The sequence below is a fragment of the Pseudonaja textilis genome, chromosome 4 (genome assembly GCF_049901715.1).
Source record: "Pseudonaja textilis isolate UNSWEBS1 chromosome 4, rPseTex1.2, whole genome shotgun sequence".
In the NCBI taxonomy this organism is placed as follows: Eukaryota; Metazoa; Chordata; class Lepidosauria; order Squamata; family Elapidae; genus Pseudonaja; species Pseudonaja textilis.
Genome location: NC_141993.1, coordinates 64460962 through 64473818, shown reverse-complemented (window position 1 = coordinate 64473818; position 12857 = coordinate 64460962). Strand labels below are relative to the sequence as shown.

The 12857-nt window shown below is 35.9% G+C and overlaps 1 protein-coding gene across 1 annotated transcript in view; it reads left to right on the top strand.

The window, feature by feature from the left end:
• ATR (ATR checkpoint kinase) overlaps positions 1-12857 on the top strand; it is a 56743-nt gene that overhangs the window by 5347 nt on the left and 38539 nt on the right. Inside the window, exons 6-16 of the mRNA XM_026701566.2 lie at positions 909-1097; positions 1531-1754; positions 2372-2524; positions 3428-3626; positions 4300-4556; positions 6905-7095; positions 7180-7280; positions 7528-7699; positions 9390-9560; positions 11518-11712; positions 12126-12311. Of these exons, the coding sequence (XP_026557351.1) occupies positions 909-1097; positions 1531-1754; positions 2372-2524; positions 3428-3626; positions 4300-4556; positions 6905-7095; positions 7180-7280; positions 7528-7699; positions 9390-9560; positions 11518-11712; positions 12126-12311 (2038 nt within the window). The remainder of the gene's footprint in view (positions 1-908; positions 1098-1530; positions 1755-2371; positions 2525-3427; positions 3627-4299; positions 4557-6904; positions 7096-7179; positions 7281-7527; positions 7700-9389; positions 9561-11517; positions 11713-12125; positions 12312-12857) is intronic.

The window sequence follows — 12857 nt, the reverse complement described above, 5'->3', positions numbered from 1 at the left end:
CAGGATTTTGTACATCACTAATGCATCTGGATAAAACTGCTTAATCAAAAAAGGTTTTATTTGTATGTAAAATCCACATTCTAGCTTCAGGAACTCAGATGACTTGAGATTTGACTGGTAGTACTTTGATTTAAAATATTAGCATCTATAACTGTCCTTGGAAATCTAGTTTGTTGTGGTGGTTAAGGCATCAGGTTAAAAACCACAAAACATGAGTTCTAATTTTACATGAGGCACAAAGCCAGCTAAATGACATTGGTTCAGTCACTCCCAGCCCCAGGAAGAATGCAATGGTAAACTACTTCTGAAAAACCTTGTCAAGAAAACTGTAGAGACTTGTCTGGTTTTCACCAGGAGTCAAAAACTGACTCAAAGGAAGCAATAAAATAAAAATCCTTAACTGTCCCAACACATAAAAAGGAATTAACTGATATTTTCAAATTTATTATCTTACCGTATAATATAAATTTCTCATGTAAATACAGGTCAAAATTTTATCTCTGTCCCAACTTTTTCTTAATACATCCTGGAGCTTTTACTGTAAGAAATATGATAGAACAATGGCTAAAAATGGAGTCAAGCTCCTATCGATTTCCAAGGAGTCACATAATAATTTTCTAATTCTGCCTGCAGTTTTTATTTTCATCACATGTATTCCATAAAGAAACAAAAAATCTAAATATACTTAAAGGTAAACCTAAAATCAAGACAATTAAATCCACCATTCTTTTATACATTATAGCATTACATAAGGTTGTCTGTTATTACTATGTATATTTTGTTTCCTTAAACAGATTTAAAACAGCCTTCATCTGGTTTCACTATTTCCGGATATTTTATTTCATTTTAGTTTTATAGTACACTTACCACAAATGCTCTAAAATGGTTTCTAAAATGTTGATTCTTAGGCCCCATATCATGAACATGAACATGAAAAGCAAGTTGTGGAATTTCATATGCCAAAGAGCAGATTCTCTGTTGTCGCTTTTGGAACAAGACAACCTTCCAGTGGAAGTTCTGCAAGCTATAGAAGGAATTGCTTTAATAGCTCAACTGGCTGCAATGTGTACAGTCCATTCTACAGAAGATTTTAACAGGTAAAAGAATTAAAGTCAGTTTCTTCTTTATTTGAGCTTTACAAAAATATCTGAAGATATTTCTAAAATTGTTTTTGAAAATACCCACGTGCTATTACTTCAGTTAAGCTTGGGGGGGAGGGGAAGCATTGAGTTATAATGGCAACTGTTTTACCAACTAGGGGCTCTCTAGAAACTTGCTCGCTGCTTACTGCTAGACCAGCATTTCTTTTTACAAAAAAGCATGATGTGGTAGTCAAGAAATGTATAAATTGATGGTGTCAAGAAATGTATGACTTGATAGAAATAGTGTTTTTAAAGATCTTGATGAACAGTAGATTTCATCGGGTTGTTTGCTGAGTCAATTTTTGATCTCCATTTCTGAAAAATGAAAAATGTTAAATGTTATTCATTAAACTTTTTCAGTGACCAGTTTTATTTTTTTTCTTAACAGAGTAGATCATCAAGTTGCTCATGTGTGTAAATTATATAGTCATGAAAATGGTAATGTTTCAGAATCAAAAGAACACATCCAGTTAATATGGATTTCTTCAGAATTTACCATGAGAGCAATTAGAGTTTGTTGGAAGCTTCTGGATCCTGCTTCACTGGTAACTGACCTGGAGGCAGTCATTCAAAAAGTGGTGAAAATAATTGATGCCTTCCTTTATATGCAAGGTGAGATATCTTTTTTAAATACCTTAAAAGCAAAGATAGCCATATTGATGATGGAAAGTGAGTAAGCTGCTTTTCCAACATATTTGTATGGTATTGAATTTCCAAGGACATCCTGCAGCAAATTTAAAAAGACACAAAAAGGAAAAAGAGGAAAGTATATCAGGGTATTCAAGCCATGTCTGTACCAGGTCTTGGATAGAATATTGGAAAGTATGTATTAGGTTATTCTAGAAACATTGTGGCACATTATAGCGCCTGCCCATTTGGCCACAGAAAACGGGAATGACAAACCACTTTCATATTGCCATACTGGTGCCAGAACCCCTACATTCATGTATTCAACTAATCACCAGAACTCAATCTTGACTTGAGGGAGGCTTTACCTTAATTCTCCCAATAGCTTGATTTATTGTGGAGCATAGCATTAATTCAGTACCTGATAAAATGCAATTTACATATCCTCAGAATTTCATTTTTTTAATAGTATAAATCTTGTCACAGAAATAAAGTCTCCCCACAAAGTTAAAATGATCTGATGCTGTTCTCTTGTTAATGCATTTACCTCTTGTAAGTCATCTCAGTAAAAGTGTGTGAACATTTTTTCTACCACCTAAAAGTTAAATTCCAGTTTAACGAAGACGTGTTTGACAACTTGTTTGGAATACTGTCTTTGCCATGGGTTTCCAGCCATTTAGATGACTTTCCATCCATGCTTCCTGGTCTTAATTTGGATCTTTTGGCCTTGAGTCAACAATTAGCAAGCCATTTTAGTAAGTAAACAATTTTTATCATATTTGAAATTTAGTTTATTTTTCATGTTTTAATTGCTCTGTTTCCTTAGTGTCTTAAGAGATGATTTTTTGCAAACTGCTTTTATTTAATCTAAATATTTCTTAAATGTTTTGCTCTCAAGACTCCTTCCCACTTTTAAAAACCATGATGGACCTCCAAAAGAGGTTTGGGCTGTATGAATTATACTGGTTTTTACTATATTAAATATTAAAATCAATGTATTTATTGAATTGTTATTTATTGAATCATAAAAAATAACTATCAAATCCATTGGCTATTAACAAATATTTTTATTGAAAAATCCCTGTATTTTGTAACAAATAAAAATATTAAAATATTTGATTTTTTTTTCCACATCCGGCAAATAATTTTGACTTCTCCAACCCCTAAGACAATATTGGAGGACCTGTAGGGGAACTTGGACTACATTTAAGAAACTAGTCTAAACAGTCCTTTACCTATCACTTTGAAGTTTTGAATGTTTTAGGCAACCCCTTTAAATATAGTATTTCAAAGTCAGGATGCCACAAATAAGGCCTGATCATGGATCAACATAGCTACACCTGTGGAAGATGGAGATGTAATCTAAACAATCAAAAGTTAATGCTATTCAATAAGATACATATTTAGAAATATTTAGAAAAAAATTTCTAGTATGAATGCAGAATTAAAACACCAGAGAATTGCAGAAAGTACGCTGGTATAATATATTTTATTTGTATAGTTTAAACTAATAACATATTCTTAAAATATTAGCTGTAATGTTTATAGATCTCTAATAGTATGTCGTGATGGTATTTAATTTTCAATGATTCAGAGAACAAAATATGTTTGCAAGAATCAACATTGAATTCATCGGTTTTCTTTGTCTTTTCCTTTAGCACCAGAAATTCGTTCAAATTCTGTGTTTCTTCTTTCTCTGCTTCCAAAGAGATTGCATCTGAATTGGAGGAATACTGTGTATCAGCACGCACTTCAGAGTCCCCATGAAGCTGTCAGAACTAGCTGTATTAAAGGCTTTCCTATTTTGCTCCACAAGTTAGGCATAGAAGTCTACACCACATTGCCCACATGTCTTTTGTAGGTACTACTTGATAATTCCAAATAAACCTGTGGTAAAGAAGAATGTCTTGGTAAATACAATAAGATATGATGAATGTAGTAGCAGAAGAATGGCCATATCACAGCTTACTTTTGAAGACAGATAATTTTACTCTACTGTGAGGGCTAGGGAGGGGAACTGGACTCAGGCCTCTTGCCTATATTTCTTGTTCAGGGAAAATGATATTTCTATTTAGATTTGCTATAGGATCCATATAACATTTGGGGAGGCATTGTCTGAGAAATTATGCTGGACAGATTTGCATTAACTTCTGATAGCATAGCTGATTATTTTTTGATACTAATTTGTTTTAAGTTATAAGTAAAAATACCAAGTCACTTTCTATTCTCCAATACTTTCAGTAGCTGTGAGAAGAGAAATTTTCTCTCATCTTTTATGGACTCCTCTGATATTGCACCTACTTTCCAGGGGTCCAAAAAACACAAGTTGAAAACCACTGTTCTAAACCAGTTTAATATATCTGAAGGGTATTCGTTTTCTAGTTCAGATGTTTCAGGAAATTCTGGTTGAGGAAAAAGGGAGCAAAAGCACTGCATAATATTTCTACATATTCTGACAAGTTAGATTTAATCATTTGAAAACTGACATACAATCATGCAGAAAATTACAATTCTTTTATTTTTATTCCAGAGATCACATACAGGACGAATCTTTACTAGTTCAGAAGGCTTATGCTGGTATCATTGGAGATCTAGTTTGTTGTCTTTCTGGCAGCTTTAATTTAAGGCCACCCTCAGCTGAACTTGGTAACCAGTTGAAAATTAACAATATCCTCTGTAGTAGATTTATTGTTACTTCTGAAGGAGAAAAGCATGCAGTGAAAGCTGATGTGTTTAAACCTTTTTTATATCTTATTGAAAACAATATACCTAGTCCAGTAAAGCTTGGTAAGTTACTTAAAACATACTTTTATTGTTCTTCCTTCTCCTAACTTAATGTTATTTCATGCATACTTGCTTCTTTAATAAGCAAGCATTTATAGAATGGGAGAGGTCCTATTTACTACTATAATCAGCCATGTTTGCTGTACAGAATCTCACTCCATCACCCCACCCAGTCTTTTGCATTCCTTACACAGTAATCATTCTGTGGGCATGGAACATTCCTCAATAGGCTATGTTTGGGTTGTGGGTGAGTCTACACTTACAACTTTTTTTCTATTTTTACTTCTGGAAACCCTAGATTTTTCCCAGACATCCTAATACTTGCACCCTTTTCCAGCATCCTGTTTTGACTAACAGCACTTCAGTGTATCTGAGGTGTTGCTCAATGATAGAGCCTAAGCTTTGCTTTCCGGAAGCCCCAACTTCAATCCCTAGAGTCTCCAAACACAAAAAGTAAAACAGCCTGAAATCTGGGTGAGAGAGTAAGGGTTGTCCCCCCGATTCCTTTTCCTGTAGGGGAGGATTTATTTTATAAAAACAAAAATTATTTAAACAAAATTGGTAACTGTTTCTAAATCTTAGATACCTACCTATGTGTCTATGCTTGTTATGTATATTGGAATTCCCCAAACTTTTCAGCTTTGTGGACCTGCGGTATGGGGAGTAGAAGAGAGAATGGCTCTGCACGCATACTTGCTTGCCACTTCCGCGGCTTGGTTCTAAATAGCTCACGGACCAGTAGTGGGCTGCAGCTCAGGGCTTGGTGATCCCTGATTTATATAATTCTAAGAAGTCATGTATACAGTTTCATTTTTCCTCCCCCCCCCCCCTTCTTTTTTAGCAGCAGGGCTGAATTGCTTAAATCAGTTTAAATTACAATGTTTAATTAGCGCTATTTTTCACTGCTTTCCGAAGTTTACAGGAAAATCTTCAGCCTAGGTTGTAATCAATGTTTGACCACCCAAGAATTTTGACTGATTTTGTGGCTGACTGGCTTGTTTGGATCTTTCAGCCAAGCACTTGTTGCCTTTTTTTTAGAGAGAGCCAGTGTAGTGTAGCAATTAAACTATTAGAATAGGGAGCCCCAGGTTTTAGTCTTCCCTTAGATACATAAACCAAAGAAGTAATCTTGGGCCAGGCACTCCCTCTCAATTCTAATCTGTGCAGTTGGCTGATAAACAAAACTTTTTTGGATCATACATTGATTACTGCACTGTAAGAACTAAGTGAGGGCAGTGCAAAACAAGTGAACGTGCAATCATGTGGGACAAATGCTAAGAAAAGCACCTGTTTGCTTCCTTCATATGCTGCTGCAAAGACTTCAGCATTTCTAAGTTCCTTAGTCTTTGTTACCAATTGGCTGCTGCTTACCACTTAGCCTTTGGCTGCTTGTACACTGGATTCTATGCCCACTTTTTCCATATCACCAGTTGCACGCTACACCAAGGCAAGTTATCCTGCTCTTTTCCTCTTGCGTCACATGCAGCCTTCTCTCTGATTCACAAATGCAAACTCCCCTCTCAACCCAGACCACCACACCCAGGAGCAGAAGAACCTCTTTTTATGGTTGGAATAGAGATGTATTAATATCTTAGTGGAGGGAAGAAAAGAAAACTGAAGGAGGGCTTATACTGACTCCTGGGAGACTGTTTTTCCACAGTATGACAAAAGTGTATCATGTTTGTTACCTGCAAGAACATGTTTGTTACCTGCATTTATTCTTCTGTACCAAAAGGTTGATAGAAATGGTTATTCATGATGTACGGCAGGTTTCTGATTTGAAAAATCAGCTTTTGCCAGTTGAGATCAGCAATCTCTACAGTAATACTGAGGTCTCCAAAATGAGTTTTTGGAAGTATAGGAGATGTGGCCGCTTTTCAATATAATCAGTGCTGCTGTTGTAGGAAAAACAAAAGCTTGCCTCCCATGTTTCAATGATGAATTGCTAGAGTGAATCAAATTCCTTTGCCTCCTTCTCTCCCCCCTCCCTCTCCCACAAGAATGATCTGTGATGCTCTTCATGTATAGGATTTAGTCACAGAAAGTGAAAAGGGCAGTATATCTTTGCCGCAAAATATAACACAGGGAAAAGTAGCGGGACCTGATGCTGCATGTTGATTCTGGGAAATTCTGGGCAAAAATAAATGAGATGGTACAATATGGTCAGTTTAACATTTAATGTTATGTATTTATTATCTGGGTTTGGAGACCTAAACCTCAAGAAATAAATTGTAGGTTAACCTGATAAACAGAAATGAATGTTATCTAATCCCTTTATGAGTAATATTTTGTTTAAAATGATATTTTAAAAATGGAATGTGCTTCTATTTCTCTTTTATATCCTATTTTAGATTTAATAAAGAACATTCCTTTACTGTGCAAACATTTGGATTTCAGAAATGATGCATTGAATGTAAAAACTGTTGTTGGAGCTTTCTTAAAGCTGTTGGAAGATCCAGATAAAAATGTTAGAGTGGCCTTTAGTAGTCACATCAAATATATATTAAATGCTTCAGACTCTGAGGAAGAATTCATCAAAGAGGTGAATTTATTGTGTATTTAGAAATAGCAAAGCATTAAGTTGTATTTCAGCAATACTATAATACTTTTTTATTTCCCCTTTCAGCTGTTTGTTTCCAGAATGAAAGAGGCTTATACAAATGCAAAAATGTCAAGGAATAATGAGCTGAAAGATACACTAATTCTCACTACAGGAGATATTGGAAGGTGATGCGTCTTAATATATTTCTTTTGCTGCATTTATAAATATTTCACCCAAAGAAGACCTTACATGGAAAATGGTTAATTATTGATAGTATTTACTGAATAAAAGCAATTTCACTTTAGTTGCTGAGGAAATGAAATGTTTAGCTGTTATGTTTGTGGATAAGTTAGTATGTTTTGTTTTCCTATGTATTATCTTGCATGTTAACATTACATTTCCTTAATGTTGATTAGTATTATCCTCTATTAGGTCAGCAACAGGAGATTTGGTACGTTTTGCCTTGTTGCACCTACTGCATTGTTTATTATCCAAGTCAGCATCTGTGGCAGGATCAGCATATACAGAAATCAGAATGCTGGCTTCTGCCAAGTCTGTAAAACTGCAGGCTTTTTTCAGTCAGTACAAGAAACCCATCTGTCAGGTGAGAATCACCAAAATTTGTGCAAACGTGAGTAGAGCCAGGCATGACTGCTGCTGCTGCTGTGAAGGGGGTTGGGGATGATGTGAGTCACTTGAAACCTTTCCTGCAAGCTTTTCCTTTGATTTTGTTGGTGGGAAGTTGGCAGAGAAGCTTGCAAATGGTGATCATGTGATGCTATAATTGTTAAAGTGAACAGTATCCATTACTTATTTTCCCATATTTACTCAAATTTATCAGTGGATAAGGACAAGAAGCAATTGAGCTTTCTCTTGACCTATTTGCTGATATAGGTGGCCTCAATTTACAATTGCAATTGGGACTGGAATTTTGATTGCAAGTCATTGTGGTTGTACATTAAGCCAGGTCCTATTTTGGGACAAATTGTTATGCCAGTCATTAAGCAAATAATGTGATTAAGCGAATTTTGCTTTCTCATGGATCTTTCTTGTGTCAGATGATTATAGGAAGCTGCAACTGATTGTAAATGCGAGCTCATTGCCAAGCACCCAAATTGTGATCATGTGACTTGCGGGTAGTGCAACAGTTGTAAGTGCAAATACAGATTATGATTCACTTTTTCCAAAGCTGTTGTAGCTTTGAACTGTATTTAAACAAATGGTCATAAGGCAAGCACTACCTTAACAAGTATGAGCATTAATGTCAGCGTTTCAAGTAACAAACTCCAATGAAACAAACTCTGAGACAAGCATTTTCTCAAAGTTCCATTTTATTAGAGTTGTTATATTGGCAAATGTGGCTCTGTTTAAGTAAGTGTGCATTGCTGTAAAAGCATCCTAACTTTCCCATTCATTTGTGCGTTTTGAGCTAGTGAAAACTGACTAAATATGTAAAGGATTTTGAGCTATGATAGATTGCCCAGTGGTATGTTGGGCCATTATATAGCTGCAAAAAAGAAGTTGACAGCAAATAAAAAGCGGGTAGCATTACCAAACTTGGAATACTAAATATAATTTTCACTTATGCCAGGATATTAAGAGCTGAGAAAGCTAGAGAAAAGGGGAACTAAAAATATGAAGTCACTGAAAACACTTCTCTTAGTTTGGAAAGAAAGAAGTCAAGTAGGACAATGTGATCATGTGGACTAATTGGAGTAATTTTGTAACCATAATAATAGAACCTGGGGTCATTAATTGAAGCTCAGTTATGAAAGTTTTAGAATGCACAGCAATGCTGCCCTGGGATATGATGATAACTACTCTTTTAGATGGCTCAAAAGATAATTAGAATTATGGGGGGATATAATTGCTTCAGGTTTCTGATACAACTTCTGTGGAGCAAGAATGGGTGGGTGCTCTTTTGTTCATATCTACTTGTAAGCTTCTGATTTGTACACTGTGGACCCAGAATGTCTCAGTACATATTTCCTTGTTTCAGAAGAAACTCATGTTTGTGATTGGTAAAATTATTCTTACTCTCATCCAAAACAATATTAAATTAAATTAAACATTAAAGACTTTGTGTGCTTATACCATCAGTGCAAGGCTTGGAGGTGGGACTGTTAAATGCACATTGTTTTGGTTGGGAGAGAATTTATTGCTGAACTATAACCCTGCAAAAGCTAAGAAATGGTTTAAAATTGGTGGAATTATTTGTTGATATATTATTCCTAATTAACATTGCTAGATTTCAACTGACTGAAATAAGAATAAATGCATTTCTGATTGTTTAGTTTTTAGCGGAATCTCTACACTCCACTCAAATGGCCCGGCTTGGAAATACTCCTCAGCAAAGCAGTGAAATGCAGAAGCAAGAGATTGTTCATCAAAGAGATATGGTTCTGGACATGTTATCTGAAATTGCTAATGTTTTTGATTTTCCAGACCTTAATCGTTTTCTTAGTGTAAGTGGCAATTTAAGATTTATTAGATTTCTGTATTGGTTCATCTTAGGGGGAAAAAAATTAAGCAAGGTAAAATTCCTGAATTGTGGCTCTTGTATTCTTTTCTGTTAGCCATTCTCATTCAGGTTGAGTTTTCCTTTGGCCTTTTCCTTTGACCTCTTCCCAGAATTATGGAGGGAAGATTTTGCTTGAGAGTACATATGTTTTATGAAGGATTCTTTCAGTTATAGCTTATGCCGAAGATGGAAAGTAAACTTTCACCTGCCTTAATCTCACTTTGATTCATTACTTAAAACCCTCTCTTCGGTGTCTTGACTCACTTCTGGGATTTAAGACAGGATGAAAAAGCTAAGGGAATAATAGGAAACCAGGAAGTCAAAGACATACTTAGTTCATCTCATTTATATTTAGCATTTTTATTTCATAAACACTTATATAAAAACATGGTTTATTTTCTTCTACAACAACAGTCTTCTGAGGCAGATTGACCTGAAGGGACAACCAGCCCAAAGTCATTAGTGAGCTTCCATGGCTCAGGATGGACTATAACCACAGTCTCCTTGCCCTCGTACACTGTATTAACTATAACATCATATCTGTGTTGTGGTTAGCCAATAGCAGGTGCGGACGGTGGAGGGGAGCGAGGACTCAGATGAGGGGCCAGGATGATTAGGGAGTGGACTGCTGCCTTCAGAGATTGTGGGAGCTGGCAGCAGTGATGAGGTTCCCGAGGAGCCTGTGCCAAGTGTGTGTGTGCACAGGATTAATCATAGCAGAGAGCAGTTACAGCGGCACAGGCGACCTGAGAGTAAGACTGCATGGTAATGGCCCCTCCCTCAAGAGGATAAAAGCCAGGTTTCAAGAAGCATTCTTTGCAGAGGCAAAGACGCTCTGAAGCTCAGCCTCATGAACATCATAGTATTTGAAAACTCTTGTAAACTAGTTCTTATCTCTGGGTTTTGGGCAGCCTTGACAAACAACTTGGCAAGGCTCTTTCTTGTCATGAGCTAATTAGTTGGAAGCAGCCTTTTAAAACTGTGAAGAAACAGAAGTCGTGGATTAAACCTTCAAAGGTGGGGGCTGTTGCCTTTGTCTTGTGTTTGGTCTCTTGGAACCAGGTTGTGAATGGGATGGAATGGAACAGAACAAAATAGAATCTTTATTGGTTAATCATTTTACTATATCAAATATATAAAACTAATACAAATATACAAAGAAATACAAAGAAAATACGACATGGTCATAGTAAGTTTCTTTTTATGTGGGTAATGAGATCCATATGCTTTTAGACTTGTCATGGCAAATATAGGAAGCTGCTCTTTTCTCATTAAGTGAACCTTAATCAACAATATCCGCAATAATAAATATCCCAGCGGAGCATAATAAATGAAAAATATTGGGTTAGGGCAGAATTATGTGGTCTAATTAGAAATGATTATGGATTTAAAATATTAAGTATTCAGAAATTTTTCTGCTGCTGATAAATAGTTGTCTAAATTAGAGTGATCTTTTCAACTTGCTTTCCTCAAATTGGAGAGCCAGTTCATTGTAGTGGTTAAGGATAGAAACTGGGAGAGTGAGTTCCAGACCCACTTTAGGCCCAAAACCAATTGTATAACTTTATGACACTCACACACTATCAACTCTAGGAAGAAGGTAGCGGCAAAGTACATCTGGAAGTCTTGCCAACAAAACTTCAGGGACTTGTTGCCAAGAATCAAGACAGAATTGAAGATGCCCACACACAAAACTCGGCCCTCAGTATTGTGACTTTCATTGGTCGTGTTAGCTAGAGAAGATGGGTTTTGCACTCTACAACATGCGTAGAGTACTTACTGGGTTAGATTTTAGAATGATTTAGCATTGTCATTTTGAATTAGAAGGAGTGAAACTACGAATGTACATTTACTAATATGAAGGTATAGCATTTCAAAACAGCCATCTTTTTATTTTCCAGCGGATTCTACAAGTGCTTTTGCCTGACCTTGCTGCCAAGGCTAGTCCTGCAGCCTCTGTACTTATCCGAATGATAGCAAAGCAACTAAATGTAAACCGAAGAGAGATCCTCATTAACAATTTCAAGTACATCTTCTCTCATTTAGTTTGCTTCTGTAGTAAGGATGAGCTGGAGCGAGCACTTCATTATCTTAAGGTAAGGTTAAATTTTATAGAAGAAAGTTCAGAACAGTAAGAGTGATGGTGTTTTGGAAGGTACTGAAAATTGAATTAATGTCATGGAGCCTCGCTGCAATCACAGCAAACCTCTTGGGTACTTTTAAGTTATTCTAAGATCCTCTTTGAAATAAACTTAATCTTCAAGGGAAGAACCAAGCCTTAATCATAGGTCTGTTCTTTTGATTGCAGAACAAAAACTAATTTACAGACCAGGTTCTTCCATTGAAGGATAATATAAACATTTATCCCCCCATCCTTGGTTTTCATTCAGCAAATTAGAGGCTCACCTGTATTTGCAGTAAAGGGAATTGCTGTGTTGTTATATTTTTATGTTGTGCATATGCTTGTATAATTTTCAAGCTAATACATTTTTTCCATGGTGTTTTATAGAATGAAACAGAAATAGAACTAGGAAGTTTGCTGAGACAGGATTTTCAGGGATTACATAATGAATTATTGCTCCGATTAGGGGAGCACTATCAGCAGGTCTTCAATGGATTATCAATTCTAGCTTCATTTGCTTTGAATGATGACCCATATCAAGGACCAAAGGACATCACATCAGCTGAGGAAATGGTAAGTAACAATACCAATTTGTAATTTCTTCTGCCCTCTTAAGAGAGAAAGGAATAGCTCTTGTAACCATTGTAGGAGAGCCATGTGAATCTGTGGTGACCAACAAAGTCTGGTAGCACTCTTTCTGACTAACAGATATTGATGTATTTATATATATTATAAACAATTGCAACCCAGTTAACTATTTATATCTTATTACTATGATGCATTGCTTTTGTTCAATGTTTTAGTAGAGGTGTCTTTCAAACCCCATGATCTTTTTTTAGAATAGAATAGAATAGCTTTATTGGCCAAGTGTGATTGGACACACAAGGAATTTGTCTTGGTGTAAATACTCTCAGTATACATAAAAGAAAAGATACATTCACCAAGAGTCAAGAATCATAACGTACAACACTTAATGATAGTCATAGGGTACAATCAACAATCAAATCATAATAGGAAACAGTCAATATAAATCGTAAGGATACAAGCAACAAAGTTACAGTCCTACAATCACAAGTGGGAGGGGATGGGTGATAAGGAGTGATGAGAAGATTAACAGTA